Source organism: Mustelus asterias, chromosome 26 (genome assembly GCF_964213995.1).
Source record: "Mustelus asterias chromosome 26, sMusAst1.hap1.1, whole genome shotgun sequence".
NCBI lineage: Eukaryota > Metazoa > Chordata > Chondrichthyes > Carcharhiniformes > Triakidae > Mustelus > Mustelus asterias.
Genome location: NC_135826.1, coordinates 38,067,557 through 38,089,055, shown reverse-complemented (window position 1 = coordinate 38,089,055; position 21,499 = coordinate 38,067,557). Strand labels below are relative to the sequence as shown.

Below are 21,499 nucleotides of genomic sequence, written 5' to 3'. Positions count from 1 at the left end.
GTCAGCAAACTTGGAAATATTACATTCTGTTTCCTCATCCAAATCACTGACATATATTTGTGAATAGCTGGGGCCCATCACTGATCCCTATAGGAGCCCTCTAGTCTCTGCCTGCCACTCCGAAAAATAATTTATTCCTACTGTTTCCTGTCTGTTAACCAATTTTCAATCCATGCCAACATATTGCCCTCAATCCCAGGTGAACAAAGAAAATTACAGCTCAGGAACAGGCCCTTCGGCCTTCAAAGCCTGCACCGACCATGCTGCCCGATTGAACTAAAACCCCCTACCCTTTCGGGGACCATATCCCTCCATTCCTGTGCTTTAATTTTTCACACTAACTTTCTCAAAAACTTCCTGAAAATCCAAATACACCACATCCACTGGTTCACCCTCATCATACTAGTTACATCTTCAAAAAACTCCAGGAGGTATGTCAAATGTGATTTCCTTTTCATAAATTTATGTTGATATTGTCTAATCCCATTGATATTTTCCTTAATAGTGTCCTGTTATCACATCCTTTATAATAGACTCGCGCATTTACCCTACTGATGTTAGGCTAACCAGTCTGTAATTCCGTTTTCTCCCTCCCTCCTCTTTTAAAATAGTGGGGTTACATTTGTCATACTAGAATCTGCCGGGACGGTTTCAGAATCTACAGAATTTTGGAAGATGACCACCACTATTTCCGTGGCCATCTTCTTTAGTATCCAAGGATGCAGATTATCAGGCCCTGGGGATATGTAGGTTTCAGTTCCATTAATTTCTCCAGCACTGCGAATATTAATTTGCTTCAATTCCTCTTTAGAACCATAGAAAAGTTACAGCACAGGAGGCCATTCAGCCTATATTGTCCATGCCAGCCCGAGGATACCCAGATGTCCTTTCTAATCCCACCTTCTCAGTCGACTCTTGATTTCCTGATATTTCTGGGAAATTATCTGTGTCTTCCATTGACGAAGGGAAAGCGGTAGATGTGGTTTATATGGATTTTAGCAAGGCGTTCGATAAGGTCCCCCATGCAAGGCTTCTCGAAAAAGTGAGAGGGCATGGGATCCAAGGTGCTGCTGCCCTGTGGATCCAGAACTGGGTTGCCCAAAGGAGGCAGAGAGTGGGTATAGATGGGTCTTTTTCTAAATGGAGGTCGGTCACCAGTGGTGTGCCCCAGGGATCTGTTCTGGGACCCTGCTGTTTGTCATTTTCATAAATGACCTGGATGAGGAAGTGGAGGGATGGGTTGGTAAGTTTGCCAATGACACGAAGGTTGGTGGGGTTGTGGATAGTCTGGAGGGATGTCAGAAGTTACAGAGGGACATAGATAGGATGCAAGACTGGGCGGAGAAGTGGCAGATGGACTTCAACCCAGATAAATGCGTCGTGGTCCATTTTGGTAGGTCAAATGGGATGAAGGAGTACAATATAAAGGGAAAGAACAAAGAACAGTACAGCACAGGAAACAGGCCCTTCGGCCCTCCAAGCCTGTGCCGCTCCTTGGTCCAACTAGACCAATCGTTTGTATCCCTCCATTCCCAGGCTGCTCATGTGACTATCCAGGTAAGTCTTAAACGATGTCAGCGTGCCTGCCTCCACCACCCTACTTGGCAGCGCATTCCAGGCCCCCACCACCCTCTGTGTAAAAAACGTCCCTCTGATGTCTGAGTTATACTTCGCTCCTCTCAGCTTGAGCCCGTGACCCCTCGTGATCGTCACCTCCGACCTGGGAAAAAGCTTCCCACTGTTCACCCTATCTATACCCTTCATAATCTTGTATACCTCTATTAGATCTCCCCTCATTCTCCGTCTTTCCAAGGAGAACAACCCCAGTCTACCCAATCTCTCCTCATAGCTAAGACCCTCCATACCAGGCAACATCCTGGTAAACCTTCTCTGCACTCTCTCCAATGCCTCCACGTCCTTCTCGTAGTGCAGCGACCAGAACTGGACGCAGTACTCCAAATGTGGCCTAACCAGCGTTCTATACAGCTGCATCATCAGACTCCAGCTTTTATACTCTATACCCCGTCCTATAAAGGCAAGCATACCATATGCCTTCTTCACCACCTTCTTAGTACTGTGGAGGATCAGAAGGACCTTGGGCTCTGGGTCCATAGGACTCTAAAATCGGCCCTGCAGGTGGAGGAGGTGGTTAAGAAGGTGTATGGTGTGCTGGCCTTTATCAATCGAAGGATTGAGTTTCGGAGTCCGGGGATAATGATGCAGCTATATAAGACACTCGTCAGACCCCACTTGGAGTACTGTGCTCAGTTCTGGTCACCTCATTACAGGAAGGATGTGCAAAAGATTGAAAGGGTGCAGAGGAGATTTACAAGGATGTTGCCTGGATTGAGTGGCATGCCTTATGAGGATAGGCTGAGGGAGCTCGGTCTTTTCTCCTTGGAGAGACGTAGGATGAGAGGAGACGTAATAGAGGTATATAAGATGTTGAGAGGCATAGATCGGGTGGACTCTCAGAGGCTTTTTCCCAGGGTGGAAATGGCTGCTCCGAGAGGACACAGGTTTAAGGCGCTGGGGGGTAGGTACAGGGGAGATGTTAGGGGTAAGTTTTTCACACAGAGAGTGGTGGGCGAGTGGAATCGGCGGCCGTCAGTGGTGGTGGAGGCAAACTCAATAGGGTCTTTTAAGAAACTCCTGGATGAGTACATGGGACTTAATAGGATGGAGGGTTATAGGTCGGCCTATATTGGAAGAAATAATGTAGGGAGGAGTCATAGAACATAGAACAGTACAGCACAGAACAGGCCCTTCGGCCCACGATGTTGTGCCGAGCTTTATCTGAAACCAAGATCAAGCTATCCCACTCCCTATCATCCTGGTGTGCTCCATGTGCCTATCCAATAACCGCTTAAATGTTTCTAAAGTGTCTGACTCCACTATCACTGCAGGCAGTCCATTCCACACCCCAACCACTCTCTGCGTAAAGAACCTACCTCTGATATCCGTCCTGTATCTCCCACCACGAACCCTATAGTTATGCCCCCTTGTAATAGCTCCATCCACCCGAGGAAATAGTCTTTGAACGTTCACTCTATCTATCCCCTTCATCATTTTATAAACCTCCATTAAGTCTCCCCTCAGCCTCCTCCGCTCCAGAGAGAACAGCCCTAGCTCCCTCAACCTTTCCTCATATGACCCACCCTCCAAACCCAGGCAGCATCCTGGTAAATCTCCTCTGCACTCTTTCCAGCGCTTCCACATCCTTCTTATAGTGAGGTGACCAGAACTGCACACAATATTCCAAATGTGGTCTCACCAAGGTCCTGTACAGTTGCAGCATAACCCCACGGCTCTTAAACTCCAACCCCCTGTTAATAAAAGCTAACACACTATAGGCCTTCTTCACAGCTCTATCCACTTGACTGGCAACCTTTAGAGATCTGTAGATATGGACCCCAAGATCTCTCTGTTCCTCCACAGTCTTCAGAACCCTACCTTTGACCCTGTAATCCACATTTAAATTTGACCAAAATGAATCACCTCACATTTATCAGGGTTAAACTCCATTTGCCATTTTTCAGCCCAGCTTTGCATCCTATCTATGTCTCTTTGCAGCCTACAACAGCCCTCTACCTCATCCACTACTCCACCAATCTTGGTGTCATCAGCAAATTTACTGATCCACCCTTCAACCCCCTCCTCTAAGTCATTAATAAAAATCACAAAGAGCAGAGGACCAAGCACTGATCCCTGCGGCACACCGCTAGCAACCTGCCTCCAATCCGAAAATTTTCCATCGACCACCACCCTCTGTCTTCGGTCAGACAGCCAGTTACCTATCCAATCGGCCAACTTTCCCTCTATCCCACACCTCCTCACTTTCATCATAAGCCGACCATGGGGGACCTTATCAAACGCCTTACTAAAATCCATGTATATGACATCAACTGCCCTACCTTCATCAACACACTTAGTTACCTCCTCAAAAAATTCCATCAAATTTGTGAGGCACGACTTGCCCTTCACGAATCCGTGCTGACTATCTCGGATTAATCCGCATCTTTCTAAATGGTCGTAAATCCCATCCCTAAGGACCCTTTCCATCAATTTACCAACCACCGAAGTAAGACTAACCGGTCTATAATTACCAGGGTCATTTTTATTCCCTTTCTTAAACAGAGGAACAACATTCGCCATTCTCCAGTCCTCTGGCACCATCCCCGTGGACAGCGAGGACCCAAAGATCAAAGCCAAAGGCTCTGCAATCTCATCCCTTGCCTCCCACAGAATCCTAGGATATATTTCATCAGGCCCAGGGGACTTATCGACCTTCAGTTTATTCAAAACTGCCAAGACATCCTCCCTCCGAACATCTATTTCCTCCAGCCTATTAGCCTGTAACACCTTCTCTTCCTCAAAAACATGGCCCCTCTCCTTGGTGAACACTGAAGAAAAGTATTCATTCATCACCTCGCCTATCTCTACTGACTCCATACACAAGTTCCCACTACTGTCCTTGACCGGCCCTAACCTCACCCTGGTCATTCTTTTATTCCTCACATAAGAGTAAAAAGCCTTGGGGTTTTCCTTGATCCGACCCGCCAAGGACTTCTCATGTCCCCTCCTAGCTCTCCTAAGCCCCTTTTTCAGCTCATTCCTTGCTAACTTGTAACCCTCAATCGAGCCATCTGAACCTTGTTTCCTCATCCCTACATAAGCTTCCCTCTTCCTTTTCACAAGACATTCCACCTCTTTTGTGAACCATGGTTCCCTCACTCGGCCATTTCCTCCCTGCCTGACAGGGACATACCTATCAAGGACATCCAGTATTTGTTCCTTGAAAAAGTTCCACTTTTCATTAGTTCCTTTCTCTGACAGTTTCTGTTCCCAACTTATGCCCCCTAATTCTTGCCTAATCGCATCATAATTACCCCTCCCCCAATTGTAAACCTTGCCTTGCCGTACGGCCCTATCCCTCTCTATTGCAATAACAGAAGACACCGAATTGTGGTCACTATCTCCAAATTGCTCTCCCACAACCAAATCTAACACTTGGCCCGGTTCATTTCCCAGTACCAAATCCAATGTGGCCTCACCTCTAGTCGGCCCATCCACATATTGTGTCAGGAAACCCTCCCGCACACACTGCACAAAAACTGCCCCATCCAAACTATTTGACCTACAAAGATTCCAATCAATATTTGGAAAGTTAAAGTCCCCCATGACAACTACCCTGTGACCCCCACACATATCCATAATCTGCTTAGCAATTTCTTCCTCCACATCTCTATTACTATTTGGGGGCCTATAGTAAACTCCGAGTCATACAATAAATGGCAGAGTCATCAGGAGTATAGAAACACAGAGGGACCTAGGTGTGCAAGTCCACAAATCCTTGAAGGTGGCAACACAGGTGGAGAAGGTGGTGAAGAAGGCATATGGTATAGAACATAGAACATAGAAAGCCACAGCACAAACAGGCCCTTCGGCCCACAAGTTGCGCCGATCACATCCCCACCTCTAGGCCTATCTATAGCCCTCAATCCCATTAAATCCCATGTACTCATCCAGAAGTCTCTTAAAAGACCCCAACGAGTTTGCCTCCACCACCACCGACGTCAGCCGATTCCACTCACCCACCACCCTCTGAGTGAAAAACTTACCCCTGACATCTCCTCTGTACCTACCCCCCAGCACCTTAAACCTGTGTCCTCTCGTAGCAACCATTTCAGCCCTTGGAAATAGCCTCTGAGAGTCTACCCTATCCAGACCTCTCAACATCTTGTAAACCTCTATCAGGTCACCTCTCATCCTTCGTCTCTCCAGGGAGAAGAGACCAAGCTCCCTCAACCTATCCTCATAAGGCATGCCCCCCAATCCAGGCAACATCCTTGTAAATCTCCTCTGCACCCTTTCAATGGCTTCAACATCTTTCCTGTAATGAGGTGACCAGAACTGCGCGCAGTACTCCAAGTGGGGTCTAACCAGGGTCCTATAAAGCTGCAGCATTATCTCCCGACTCCTAAACTCAATCCCTCGATTAATGAAGGCCAGTACACCGTACGCCTTCTTGACCGCATCCTCCACCTGCGAGGCCGATTTAAGAGTCCTATGGACCCGGACCCCAAGGTATGCTTGCCTTTATAGGACGGGGTATACAGTATAAAAGCTGGAGTCTGATGATGCAGCTGTGTAGAACGCTGGTTAGGCCACATTTGGAGTACTGCGTCCAGTTCTGGTCGCCGCACTACCAGAAGGACGTGGAGGCATTGGAGAGAGTGCAGAGAAGGTTTACCAGGATGTTGCCTGGTATGGAGGGTCTTAGCTATGAGGAGAGATTGGGTAGACTGGGGTTGTTCTCCTTGGAAAGACGGAGAATGAGGGGAGATCTAATAGAGGTATACAAGATTATGAAGGGTATAGATAGGGTGAACAATGGGAAGCTTTTTCCCAGGTCGGAGGTGACGATCACGAGGGGTCACGGGCTCAAGCTGAGAGGGGCGAAGTATAACTCAGACATCAGAGGGACGTTTTTTACACAGAGGGTGGTGGGGGCCTGGAATGCGCTGCCAAGTAGGGTGGTGGAGGCAGGCACGCTGACATCGTTTAAGACTTACCTGGATAGTCACATGAGCAGCCTGGGAATGGAGGGATACAAACGATTGGTCTAGTTGGACCAAGGAGCGGCACAGGCTTGGAGGGCCGAAGGGCCTGTTTCCTGTGCTGTACTGTTCTTTGTTCTTTAAAAGGTAGGGATATGTTCGGCACAACTTGTGGGGCCGAAGGGCCTGTTTTTGTGCTGTAGTTTTTCTATGTTTCTATGATATGAAACTCAAATGTAATAAAAAATAAAAAAAGCAACAGACTTCATAAGGACACACCTGTGGTAAAACGTGGTAGGTGAATTTAACGCAGAGAGCAGTGCAAGAGGAGAGGCAGGTGGGAGATTGAAAACAGCATGAAAGGAGAGGTGGGCAGGAGATTAATGATAGCGCAAGGAGTGGCAGTGAGGAGATTGAAAACAGCGCGAGAAAATAACTAGCAACATCAGCAAATAAGCTATTTAATTGGTTAGAGAAGCTAGCTGTTTGTTTTCTATAAGGATGGGTATTTAGAAGATAAAAAAGTGATAGGGAAAGAGCAGTGAGACTTCATAAAGAGGCATAAGGGGGAGAGGAGGAGATGATTGGTGAGGAAACATTTTATATAAAATTTAAGGTATATCAGTGCAATTCAGCAATGTGTGTCCTGTAGAATGTGGGAAGTCACACAGGCACAAAGTAAACTCAACTTCCTACACATGAAGGAAGTGTCAGCAGCTGCAGAATCTTAAGCTCTAGGTTGCGAAACATAAGCCTGTCGTGCATCCACAAGGCTGAAGATTAAGTGGATAGCGCGTTTAGAGAGGTAGTCACACCTTGGCTAGGAGGTACACAGGCAGAGAGGGAATGGGTGACGAACAGAGTGTCTTGGAGAAATAGGCAGGTATATAGAAATTCTCCAAGGATATCTCGCTCTTTAACCGCTTTTCCATTTTGGATACTGGTGGGGAAGATGGTTCCTCAGAAGACTGTAACAAAAGGTAAGTTTGTGGCACCACACATTGCTCAGCTACACAGGAGGGGAGCAGGGAGAGTGAAAATGCAATAGTGATTGGGGGTTCCATAGTTAGAGCAGACAGGCATTTCTGCGGCTGTAGACGTGACTCCAGGATGGTATGTTGCCTGCTTGATGCCAGGGTCAAGGATGTCATAGAGTGGCTATAGGACATTCTTTTGGGGAAAGACAAGCAGCCAGAGGTCATGGTCCACTTTGGGACCAATGACATAGGCAGGAAAAGGGATGAAGTCTTGAAAACAGATTTCAGGGAGATGGGAAGGAAATTGAAAAGCAGGACCTCAAGAGCAGTAATCCCAGGATTACTCCCAGTGCCACATGCTAGTAAATATAAGAAGAGAAAGATGGAGCTGTTCAATATAGGGTTGGAGAAATAGATTAAAAGGGATGGCTTTAGATTTGCGAGGCCTGGGACTGGGATAAATCAAAAAACTTAAATCAAGGTTAATGTGCATGGATGTGAATGCACAGAGTGTGGTGAATAAGATTGCTGAACCACAGCTACAGGCTGACAAATGAAACCATTATATTATATTATCCCAAAACAGAGACCTGGCACAAAAAAAGAACATAACATAGACCAATGAGCACAGGAAAGGTCCCTTCAGCCAACATCACGCCAAATTAAACCAATCCCTTCTTCCTGTCCTTGGTCCTGAGGAAGGAACAGCGCTCCGAAAGCTCATGATTCCAAATAAACCTGTTAGACTTTAACCTGGGTTGTGAGACTTCTGACTTTGCCCACCCCAGTCCAATGCCAGCATCTCCATATCATCTCATAATTTTATACACTTCTATCAGGTCTCCCCTCAGTCTCCGCTGCTCCAGAGAAAACAACCCTAGTTTGTCCAGCCTCTCCTTATAGCTCATACCCTCTAATCCAGGCAGCACTCTGGTAAGATTCTTCTGCACCCTCTCCAAAGCCTCCACATCCTTCCTGTAATGTGGCAACCAGAATTTAACATAATACCAAAGTTTATAAAGCTGCAATGTGACATCCTGACACTTGTACTCAATGCTCCGACCAATAAAGGTAAACATGTCATACGCCTTCTATACCACCCTATCTACTTGTGTGGCTACTTTCAGGGAGCTATGGACTTGAACCCCAAGATCCCTCTGTACATCAATGCTGCTCAGGGTGCTGCCATTAACTGTATACGTACCCTTAACATTTGATCTTCTGAAGTGCAGCACCTCACACATTTCCTGGATTAAACTCCATCTGCCATTTCTCCGCCCATATTTGCAACTGATCTATATCCCGCTGTATCCTTTGACAACCTTCTACATTATCCTCAACTCCATCTTTCTTTGTGTCTTCTGCAAACTTACTAACCCACCCATCTACTTTTTTATCCAAGTCATTTATATAGACAACAAACAGTAAGGTGCCAGTATGGACTGCACGTTAAATATTTCTGGGTACTTAGGAGAGACAGGAAAGGAAGAAAAATGGGAGGGAGTGGCAGTATTGATTAAAGATGACATTAAAGATGGAGAGAGATGATGTTCCAGAGAGGATCATGGACATTTATCTCTAGCTACAGGCAAGGAATGCAAAAGGTGCAATAATATTGAACGGTGTAGCATGTAAACCAACAAGCAATGGAAGGGATGTAGAGAATCAAAGTTGCAAAGAAATTAAAGAGAGGTGCAAGAATTCTAGAGTAATTATAATGGAGAACTTTAACTATCCAAATATAGACAGGGATAGGAATAGTGCAAAGGCACAAGGAGGGCAAGAGTTCCTGGAGTGTGTTTAAGGTAATTTTGTGCAGCAATATATTTCCGGTCCAATGAGAGGGCAGGCATGCTTGGATCTAGTTCTGGGGAATGAGTTGGCCCAAGTGGATCAAATAACAGTGGGAATGATCATTTGAGGTTTGCCATGGAAAAGGAACAATTCTAAGCAGAGATAATTAACTGAGGGAAAGCAAAATTCGATGGGATGAGAATGCATCTGAGTCAAGTGAGCGGGAATCAAATATTGGCAGAAATGGTGGTGGCTGAACAACCACCTGCAAAGAGAGAGTATTTTAGGCAACGTCAGGTATATTCTTCTGAAGGGGAAAGGTAGGACAAATAAATCCATAACGCCCTGGGATCACAAGAGAGATAGAGATAAAGATGAAAAGGAAGAAGTGTGCATATGACAGATATATCAGTGATAAGGAAGGACTGCAGAAAAAGGGATAATCAGCCATGGATATCTAAGGAGAAAAGAGGGTATCAAATTGAAAGAAAATGCATTCAAAGTGGCAAAGATTAGTGGAAAACTAGAGGATTGGGAAATCTTTAAAGATCAACAGAAAACCACGAAAAAAGCTATAAAGAAAAGTAAAACAGATGAGAGTAAACGAGCTCAGAATATAAAAACAGAAAGTTTCTACAAATATATAAACTGAAAAAGAGTGGCTAAGGCAAACACTGGTCCTTTAGAGGATGAGAAGGGGGATGTAATAACAGGAAATGAGGAAATGGCCGAGACATTGAACAGATATTTTGTGTCGGTCTTCACAGTGGAAGACACAAATGACATGCCAAAGATCGATGACAAGGAGGCTATGGCAGGTGAGGATCTAGAAACGATCATTATCACGAAAGAGGTAGTGTTGGGCAAGTTAATGGGGCTAAAGGTAGACAAATCTCCTGGTCCTGATGGAATGCATCCCAGGGCACTCAAAGAGATGACGGGGAAACCGCAAATGCACTAGTGGTAATGCACCAAAATTTGCTGGACTCTGGGGTGGTTCCCGCAGATTGGAAAACAGCAAATGTGACGCCACTGTTTAAAAAATGGTAGACAAAAGGCGGGTAACTATAGGCCGATTAGCTTAACTTCTGTAGGAGGGAAAATACTTGAATCTATCAAGGAAGAAATAGGGAGACATCTGGATAGAAAGTGTCCCATTGGGAAGATGCAGCATGGGCTCATGAAAGACAGGTCATGTTTAGCTAATTTACTGGAATTCTTTGAGGACATTATGAGTGCGGCAGACATGGGGAACCTGTGGATGTGGATTTCCAGAAGGCATTTGACAAGGTGCCGCACCAAAGACTGCTGCATAACATAAAGGTGCACGGTGTTACGAGTAATGTATTAGCAAAGAAAGCAAAGAATGGGGAAAAAATGGGTGTTTTTCTTGTTGGCGATCAGTGACCAGTGGTGTGCCTCGGTTCAGTGTTGGGACCGCAATTGTTTACAATTTGCATCGATGATTTGGAGTTGGGGACCAAGTGTAGTGTGTCAAAATTCACAGATGACCGACACTAAGATGAGTGGTAGAGCAAAGTGTGCAGAGGACACAAAGTCTACAAAGGGATATGAATAGTTTAAGTGAGTGGGCGAGGGTCTGGCAGATGGAGTACAACGTTGGTAAATGTGAGGTCATCCATTTTGGTAGAAATAACAGCAGAATAGACTATTATTTAAATAGTAAAAAATTGCAGCATGCTGCTGGGCAGAGGGACCTGGATGTCCTTGCGCGTGAATCACAAAAAGTTGGTTTGCAGATGCAGCAGGTCATTAAAAAGGCAAATGGAATTTTGTCCTTCATTGCTAGAGGGATGGAGTTTAAAAACAGGGAGATTACGTTGCAGCTGCACAAGGTGCTGGTGAGGCCACACCTGGAGTACTGTGTACAGTTTTGGTCTCCTTACTTGAGAAAGAATATACTGGCACTGGAGGGGGTGCAGAGGAGATTCACTAGGTTGATTCCGGAGTTGAGAGGGTTGGCTTATGAGGAGAGACTGAGTAGACTGGGGCTATAGTCATTGGAATTCAGAAGAATGAGGGGTGGATCTTACAGAAACATAAAATTATGAAGGGAATAGATAAGATAAAATCAGGGGGGTTGTTTCCACTGGCAGGTGAAACTAAAATAAGGGGGCATGGCCTCAAAATAAGGGGGAGCTGATTTAGGACTGAGTTGAGGAGGAACTTCTTCACACAAAGGGTTGTGAATCTGTGGAATTCCCTGCCCACTGAAGCAGTTGAGGCTACCTCATTGAATGTTTTTAAGGCAAGAATAGATACATTTTTGAACAGTAAAGGAATTAAGGGTTATGGTGAGCGGGCGGGTAAGTGAAGCTGAGTCCATGAAAAGATCAGCCATGATCTTATTGAATGATGGAGCAGGCTCGAAGAACCAGATGGCCTTTTCCTGCTCCTAGTTCTTGTTATGTTATGTTTGTTCTTAGATGTCAGGTTGAAAATACAATGGAGAATCAGGTTGAATATAGAAGAAGCAGAGGGGAGGTGAACAAACTAATCAGAAAAGCAAAGGGGGAGCATGAAAACTCACTAGCGGCTAGCATAAAAGGGAATCCAAAGTCTTCTATAAGGCACATAAATAATAAAAGGGCGGTTAAAAAGAGTAGGGCAGATTAGAGATAAAAAAGGAGACTTGCATGGAGGTAGGAGAAATAGTGGAAGTATTAAATGAGTACTTTGCATTTATTTTACAAAGGAAAACAATGCTACCCAGGTTGAGGTGAGACAGGAGGTCACTGATGCACTTGAGGAATTTACAATTGAGAGGGAGGAGTTACTAGAAAGGCTATCTTTACTTAAAACTGATCTGGACTGGGTGAGATACATCCAAGCACATTGAGGGAGGTGAGAGTGGAAATTTCAGAGGCACTGGTAATAATCTTCCAGTCTTCCTTAGAGACAGGGGCAATGCCGGTGGACTGGAGAATTGGGAATGTTTCACCCTTGTTGGGTCCATTGTTGTTTATCATCTATATCAATGATCTGGATGATAATGTGGTAAATTGGATCAGCAAATTTACTGATGATACAAAGATTGGAGGTGTAGTGGACAGTGAGGAAGGTTTTCAAAGCTTGCAGAGGGATTTGGACCAACTAGAAAAATGGGCTGAAAAATGGCAAATGGAATTTAACGCAGACAAGTGTGAGATATTGCACATTGGAAGGACAAACCAAAGAAGAACGTACAGGGTAAATGGTAGGACTCTGAAGAGTGCAGTTGAACAGAGGGATCTGGGAATACAGGTACAGAATTCCCTAAAAGTGACGTCACAGGTGGATAGGGTCGTAAAGAGTGCCTTTGGTACATTGGCCTTTATAAATCGGAGTATCGAGTATAAAAGTTGAAGTGTTATGGTAAGGTTATATAAGGCATTGGTGAGGCCGAATTTGGAGTATTGTGTACAGTTTTGGTCACCTAGTTACAGGAAGGATGTAAATAAGATTGAAAGAGTGCAGAGATGGTTCACAAGGATGTTGCCGGGACTTGAGAAGCTGAGTTACAGAGAGAGATTGAATAGGTTGGGACTTTATTCTTTGGAGTGTAGAAGAATGAGGGGAGATTTGATAGAGGTGTATAAGATTTTGATGGGTATAGATAGAGTGAATGCAAGCAGGCTTTTTCCACTGAGGCTAGGGGAGAAAAAAACCAGAGGGCATGGGTTAAGGGTGAAAGGAGAAAAGTTTAAAGGGAATATTAGGGGGAGGCTTCTTCACGCAGAGAGTGGTGGGAGTGTGGAATGAGCTGCCGGATAAAGTGGTAAATGCGGGGTCACTTTTAACATTTAAGAAAAACTTGGACGGGTTCATGGATGAGAGGGGCGTGGAAGGATATGGTCCAAGTGCAGGTCAGTGGGACAAAACAAAAAATGGTTCGACACAGACAAGAAGGGCCAAAAGGCCTGTTTCTGAGCTGTAATTTTCTATGGTTCTGTGGTTCAAAAAGGGGTGCATGGATAAAGCCAACTACAGAGCAGAGAGTTTGATTTCAGTGGTAGGGAAACGTCTGGAAACTATAGTTCAGGGCAAAGTCAATAGTCACTTAGACAGTTTTAAAGTTTATTTATTAGTGTAATAAGGAGACTTACATTAACACTGCAGTGAAGTTACTGTGAAAATCCCCTTGTCGCCACACTCTGGCACCTGTTCGGGTACACTGAGGGAGAATTTAGCATGGCCAATGCACCTAACCAGCACGTCTTTCAGACTGTGGGAGGAAACCAGAGCACCCGGAGGAAACTCACGCAGACACGGGGAGAACGTGCAGACTCCGCACAGACAGTGACCCAAACCACGAATCAAACTTAGGTGGCTGGTGCTGTGTGAAGCAGCAGTGCTAACCACCATGCCACAAGTGCAGGATAATTAAGGAAATCTAGTATGGATTCATTAAGGCAAAATCATTTTTAATTAATTTACTGGAGTTTTTTTGAGGTAGTAATACAGAAGGTGAATAAAGGCAATGCTGCTGACGTGGTGTATATGGATTTTCAAAAGGCATTTGACACAGTGCCACACAACAGACTTGTGAGCAAAATTACAGCGCTTGGACTAAGATGGAAAGTAAACATTTGGATAAGAAATGGTTATTGTTCAGACAGGGGGAGGTTAGTAGTGGAGCTCCCCAGGGGTCAGTTTTGGTGCACTTGCTCTTCCTGATACGTATTAATGACCTGGGTTGTGGTGTGCAAGACATGAGTTCGAAATCTGCAGTTGACACAAAGATTATAAGCAAACTGCATTGAGGATAGTATTTAATTACAAAGATCACAGACATTTTGGTGGATTGGGCAGACAAGTGGCAGATGATATTCAATGCAACTCATATTTTGGCCGGATCGATGTGGAGACACAGTATAAAATAAAGGGAGAAACTCTTAATGAGGTGCAGGAACAAAGAGACCCCAGTGCGTATATGTACATTGAAGGTGGCAGGGCATGTTGAGAGAGCAGTTAATAAACCATGTGGTACCCTAGTTTCATTAATAAGGGCAGTGAATACAAGGGTAAGGAGGTCACGTTGATAAGATACTAGTTAGGCCTCATCTGGAGACTGCATCCAGTTCTGGGCACCATACTGGAGGAATGAATTGATTTGATTTATTATTGTCACATGTATTTACAGTGAAAAGTATTGTTTTTTGTGCGTTATACAAAGCATACCGTTCATAGAGAATGAAACAAGAGAGTGCAGAATGTAGTGTTACAGTCATAGCTAGGGTGCAGAGAAAGATCAACTTAATGCGAGGTAGGTCCATTCAAAAGTCTGACAACAGCAGGGAAGAAGCTGTTCTTGAATCAGTTGGTACTTGACCTCAGACTTTTGCATCTTTTTCCCGAAGGAAGAAGGTGGAAGAGAGAATGTCCAGGGTGTGTGGGGTCCTTAATTATGCTGGCTGCTTTGCCGAGGCAATGGGAAATGTAGACAGAGTCAATGGATGGGAGGCTGGTTTGCGTGATGGATTGGGCTACATTCATGACCTTTTGTAGTTCCTTGCAGTCTTGGGCAGAGCAGGAGCCATACCAAGCTGTCTACAACCAGAAAGAATGCTTTCTATGGTGCATCTGTAAAAGTTGAAGAGAGTTGTAGCTGACATGCCAAATTTCCTTAGTCTTCTGAGAAAGTAGAGGTGTTGGTGGGCTTTCTTAACTATAGTGTCGCATGGGGGGACCAGGACAGGTTGTTGGTGATCTGGACACCTAAAAACCTGAAGCCCTCAACCCTTTCTACTTCGTCCCCATTGATGTAGACAGGGGCATGTGATGTGAAGGCATTGGAGAGAGTTCAAAGGAGATTCACAAGAATGATTCCAGGGATAAAGAACTGGAGCTATGAGGATCGATTGGAGAGGTTGGGTCTATTTTCCTTGGAGGAAACAAGGCTGAGAGGAGATTTGATAGAGGTATGATCCTGAGGGGTATGGACAGGGTAAATAGAGAGAACCTGTTCTCACTCATGAGTACATCAAGAACTAGAGGGAACAGATTCAAACCAACAGGCAAAAGGAGTAGAACTGATGGGAGGAACAATATTTTCACCCAGTGGGTGGACTTCCTGAAAGGATGATGAAGGCACGTTCGATTGAAATATTGAAAAGGAGTTGGATTGCTATCTGAAAAGAATATGCAAGGTTATGGGGATAAGGCAGTGGAATGTTCTTTCAGAGAGTCAGTCCAGAGTCAATGGGCCAAATGGCTTCCTTCTGCGCTGTAAGGATTTGATGACTGGGGAAATGACAGAAACAATAAGGAGGCAAAAGTGGTTTTAAAAAAAGGCAAAAGTGGTTTTAAAAAAAGCAAAATACAACAAATGTCGGAAATTTGAAATAACAGAAAATGCTGGAAATACTCAGCAGGTTCTAATAAATGGTCTCTGACTAAAATGTTGCTTCTCTCTCCACAAATGCTGCCAGACTTGTTGAATAATTCCACCATTTTCTGTTTTATTTTAAACTAAATGATACAGTTTGGGGAGGGTGAGGAGTGGTTTATACCGAAATTTTTCAAGGTTGCAGGAGACAAGTTGAAATGGCTTTATTAATAGAGGAATAGAGTAGAAAAGCAAGGAGATGATGCTAAATATTTATAAAACAGTAGTTAGGCCTCAGTTGAAGTATCAAGTTCAATTCTGGACAGACACCACAATTCAGGAAAGATGTCAAGGCATTGGGAAGGATGAAAAAGAAATTTACTACAAATGGACAGAGACGAGAGACTGCAGTTAAGTAGAGGAATTGGAGAATTTAAGGTTACCACCCCGTGGACCAGAGAAGATCAAGAGATTTGATAGAGATGTTCAAAATCACAAAGGATTTTGTTAGATAAATAAGGAGAAATTGCTTCCAATGGCAGCAGGGTCTGTAATGCGAGGACACAGGTTTAAGGCTATTGGCTAAAGAATCAGAGGCAACTGGAGGAAACTATTTTATTACAATGAGAATTATGATCTGGAATCTGCTGCCGGAAACTGTGGTGGAAGCAGATTTAATTGTAACTTTCAAAAGCAATCGGATAAATACTTGAAGGACAAATATTTACAGGATGATGGGGAAAGGAGGTCGGATTCATTTGATACCTACCAAAGAGACAGCACAGGCACGATGGGTTATTGTATCACTGTATAATTCTATCTTATTGAATGATAAAAAGGGCTTGAGGGGCTGAATGGCCTTCTTCTGTCCCTAGTATGGAAAATAACGTGTGACCTAATTGTGAGGCTGAAGATGATTAAAGGAACTGATAGCCCTATTTTGTCTGGTGGGTTGTGCCCAGAACAAGAGACTATAATATTAAAATTAGTCCTCGATCAGAGGTGATGTCAGAAAGCAATTTCTCACACAAAGAATCGCCAATACATTCTCTACTAAATAATCGGTGAAGCTGGGAGTCAATTAAAAAAGCTTGACAGATTTTTTGTTGAGTATAGAAAGAAGGAAGGTAAATTATGTCATGTTACAGTTCAGCCATAATCTACTTGAATGGTAGGAAAGAGGCTGAATGGCCTCCTCTTGCTCCTGTAATTCTTCTGGCAATTATCTTAAAATCTGTGTCCTCTGCCAACTGACCCACCTGCCAGCAGAAACAGTTTGTCCTTTGATTGAACACACTGTCCATCTTCCTCTCCACATCCATCATTAGGACTGTTCAAATTAAGCACCAATGATCGTACGAGACACATTGTGCACTCAAAATCAGTTGTTGACATAATTTTGTTTGCTGCTGAAACACTGGTAGCCATTCACATGGAGTCAATGTTCTAATGAGAAATGTTGTATTTCCCAAAAGGCAAAGCCAAAAGTCCAACTAATGCCTGACACAAACAAAATCTGTTATCTCACTGGGTGGCAGGTTTGCAGGAAAACAGCACAAGCTTGTTCACTGTCAACAAACTCCAGCAACTCATTCAGTGACTAGATCCGGGAATCTGTTTACACATCTCGCTATGTTCCTCCATCTGGAGATGAAGCCGCCTGTTTCATTCAGCACAATGAAAACAATTACCAAAACCAAGAAATCCAAGCGCAGCAATTGCAGTGACTGAGTAACTCAATAAGCTTCGAACATAAACTCTAGAATGTAATGTTAGTAAACAGCAGAGCGCTCAGCACAAAGTGACTCAGTGTCGCTGACATTAGAATCAGGAGCCTCTTGAAACAAACACTGAATGAAAGAGCCCGGAATCGGCCTGGTTAAAGTAGTGAAACATCCCAAAGTGCCGCACAGCGAGCCACAGGAGCGGAGGCTGCGAGCATCAGGGGGGCAACCCGGGGGCTGAAGGCCCGACTCCCACAGACAAAGCCGGAGACAGAACCGCGGCTGGTCACTGGACACAGGGCCCCCCCCCCCCGGACACTGGACTCCGGAGCCCGGGCCTAGGCCGCTGCGGCCCAACTCCCGGTGACAGGAGGCCCCAGGCGGGCGGAAGGCGCTGACTCACCCTGGCCGCCCGGGTGATGCTCAGGTCCTTCATCACCTCCTCGAAGGCGGCGGTCTCCTCGGCCTGTTTCTGGGTGTGCAGCGCGATCTTCTCGCTGAATTTCCGCGGGTTGTTCGAAGCCGCCATCTTCCCGCAGCGCCTCCCTCACCCTACGTCATCACGCACGCTGCGTCAGCACGCACGTACACTCGCGACGTCAGCACGTACTGAGACAGATCCTCTCCCCACCCTGGGGACAGTGTGTCCACCCCCGCCCCCCCACCCTAAACACTGGGACAGAACCTCTCCCCACTCTGGGGACAGTGTGTCCACCCCCCACCACCCCAAACTCTGGGACAGAGCCTCTCCCCACCCTGAGGACAGTGTGTCCACCCACTCCCCCCCCCCCTCCAAACACTGTGACAGAACCTCTCCCCACCCTGGGGATAATGTGTCCATCCCCCCCACCCCAAACTCTGGGACAGAGCCTCTCCCCACCCTGGGGACAGTGCGTCCACCCCCCCACCCCAAACTCTGGGACAGAGCCTCTCCCCACCCTGAGGACAGTGTGTCCACCCCCCTCCCCCACTCCAAACACTGCGACAGAACCTCTCCCCACCCTGGGGATAATGTGTCCATCTCCATTCCCCCAATATTGGGTCAGAGCCTGTCCCCACCCTGCAGCATCTTATAGGAAGCACACAGACAGGCCATTTGGCCCATCTACTCCGTGATGGTGAGTTCCACATTCTCACCTCTTTGGGTGAAGAAGCTTGTTCTGAATTCTCTATTGGATTTCGTGGTGACTACCCTATTCTGATGGCCACTGGCTCTGCTCTTTCCCACAATTTGAAACATTTCTGTGTAGCCATTCTTGCCAAAATGTTTTATAATTTAAGATCTCTTTATGCCTCAGCCTTTTTTCGAAAGAGACCCAGAACATTCATGCTTCCGCGACATGTTTGGCATTTCTGGTGTCTTCTGGTATCATCATTATTTCTAAGATTCTAAGATCTTTGTAAACCTCTTCTCTACCTTCTCCAGTGCCTCAATATAATTTTAATATTACGACCAGAACTGCACGCAGTATTATGTGTGGTCCACCCAAGCTTCGATACCAGTGCCTAAAAAAAGTAATTACAGATAACACAAGCCGAAAAAAATACTGGAGAAACTCAGTGACTAAAATCTGACAAATCCCCAGGACCTGATGGCCTACATCCTAGGGTTCTGAGAGAGTTTGCTGCAGAGATAGTGGTTTTACTGGCTATGATTGTCTAAAATTGCCTTGATTCTGAAACGTTGAACAGCACAGCACAGGAACAGGCCTTTCGGCCCACAATGTGGTGCTGAAACATTTCCAGATTGGAAATTGGTAAATGTAACACTGCTATTGAATAAAGGAGGGAGAGAGAAAGCAGGGAACCACAGGCCAGTTACCCTGATATCAGTCATTGTGGAAAGTGCTGGAATCTATTTTAGGAAAGTCTTAACAATGCATTTAGAAAAATACAATATGGTGAGAACAAGTCTATCATTTTTCCAAATGGTAATTCTGACAAATTTATTAGAATTTTTTCAGGATGTGACTAGATGGGTAGAAAGGGGAGAACAGTAGATGTTTTAAAAGGGCCTAGATTATCGATTTAATTTTAGTAAGATTTAGTGTGCTTGCTTAACTTGACCATTTTATTTTAAAGCTATTTTTTACAAACTTTGATTATATTTGATTTGATTTATTATTGTCACATGTATTAACATGCAGTGAAAAGTATTGTTTCTTGCGCGCTATACAAAGCATACCATTCATAGAGTAGGAAACAAGAGGGTGCAGAATGCAGTGTTACAGTCATAGCTACGGTGTAGAGAAAGATCAACTTAATGCCAGGTAAGTCCATTCAAAAGTTTGACAGAAGCAGGGAAGAAGCTGTTCTTGAGTCGGTTGGTACGTGACCTCAGATTTTTGTACCTTTTTCTCGACGGAAGAAGATGGAAGACAGAATGTCTGGGGTGCGTGGGGTCCTTAATTATGCTTGCTGCTTAGCCGAGGCAGCGGGAAGTGTAGACGGAGTCAATGGATAGGAGGCTGGTTTGCGTGATGGATTGGGCTACATTCACAACCTTTTGTAGTTCCTTGCGGTCTTGGGCAGAGCAGGAGCCCATACCCAAGTTGTGATACAACCAGAAAGAATACTTTCGATGGTGCATCTGTAAAAGTAGCTGACATGCCAAATTTCCTTAGTCTTCTGAGAAAGTAGAGGCATTGGTGGGCTTTCTTAACTATAGTGTCGCATGGGGGGGACCAGGACAGGTTGTTGGTGATCTGGACACCTAAAAACTTGAAGCTCTCAACCCTTTCTACTTCGTCCCCATTGATGTAGACAGGGGCATGTTCTCCTTTACGCTTCCTGAAGTCGATGACAATCTCCTTTGTTTTGTTGACATTGAGGGAGAGATTATTGTTGCCGCACCAGTTCACCAGATTCTCTATCTCATTCCTGGACTCTGTCTCGTCATTGTTTGAGATCCGACCCACTATGGTGGTGTCATCAGCAAACTTGAAAATCAAATTGGAGGGGAATTTGGCCACACAGTCATAGTGTATAAGGGAGAGTATAGTAGGGGGCTGAGAACACAGCCTTGTGGGGCACCGGTGTTGAGAATGATCATGGAGGAGGTGTTGTTGCCTATTCTTACTGATTGTGGTCTGTGGGTTAGGGAGTTCAGGATCCAGTCACAGAGGGAGGAGCCAAGGCCCAGGCCACTGAGTTTGGAGATGGGTTTTGTGGGAATAATGGTGTTGGGGGCTGAGTGTAGTCAATAAATAGGAGTCTGACATTGGTGTCCTTGTTATCTAGGTGTTCCAGGGTTGAGTGCAGGGCCAGGGAAATGGCATTTGCTGTGGACCTGTTGTGGCGATAGGCAAACTGTTTTGGATCCAGACAGTCCGGGAGGCTGGAATTGATTCGTGCCATGACTAGCTTTTCGAAGCAATTCATAATGATGGATGTCAGAGTCACCAGCCGATAGGCAGCACGGTAGCACTGCTGCTTCACAGCTCCAGGGACCTGGGTTCGATTCCCAGTTTGGGTCACTGTCTGTGTGGAGTTTGCACATTCTCCTCGTGTCTGCGTGGGTTTCCTCCGGGTGCTCCGGTTTCCTCCCACAGTCCAAAGATGTGCGGGTTAGGTTGATTGGCTATGCTAAAATTGCCCCTTAGTGTCCTGGGATGCGTAGAATAGAGGGATTAGCGGGTAAAATATGTAGGGACATGGGGGTAGGGCCTGGGTGGGATTGTGGTCGGTGCAGACTCGATGGGCCGAATGGCCTCTTTCTGTACTGTAGGGTTTCTATGATAGTCATTAAGGCACAGTGCTTGGCTTTTCTTAGGTACTGGGATGATGGTCATCTTCTTGAAGCAGATAGGGACCTCAGATTGTTGTAAAGAGAGGTTGAAGATGTCTGTGAATACCCCCGCCAGCTGATCCACGCAGGATCTGAACAAGCATTCTGCAACAAACCAACTCATCAAGTCATGATTTTGTGCCAACACATTATCAAAAAATGAGCCATGTTGATATTGCTAACCTTTTACAAACTAATTTAATATGGTATCTGAGAGATCGGCACTGACTAGTGACATACAGGAAAGGCGCTCATTTAAACAGCCCTGGTTTCTCCTCTCGCCATCCGTCCATAAAGAGAAAGGTGTTTTGATTTGCTTCCCCTTTTAC

At 45.2% G+C, this 21,499-nt stretch overlaps 1 protein-coding gene across 3 annotated transcripts in view; it reads right to left on the bottom strand.

Annotated features, from left to right (window-relative positions):
- LOC144479591 (CREB-regulated transcription coactivator 1-like) overlaps nt 1–17,940 on the bottom strand; it is a 115,761-nt gene extending 97,821 nt beyond the window's left edge. For all 3 annotated transcript variants that reach the window (XM_078198489.1, XM_078198491.1, XM_078198490.1), the window contains exon 1: nt 17,787–17,940. In XM_078198489.1, the coding sequence (XP_078054615.1) occupies nt 17,787–17,912 (126 nt within the window). In that variant the 5' untranslated portion in view covers nt 17,913–17,940. The remainder of the gene's footprint in view (nt 1–17,786) is intronic.
- Nucleotides 17,941–21,499: the final 3,559 nt, after the last annotated feature.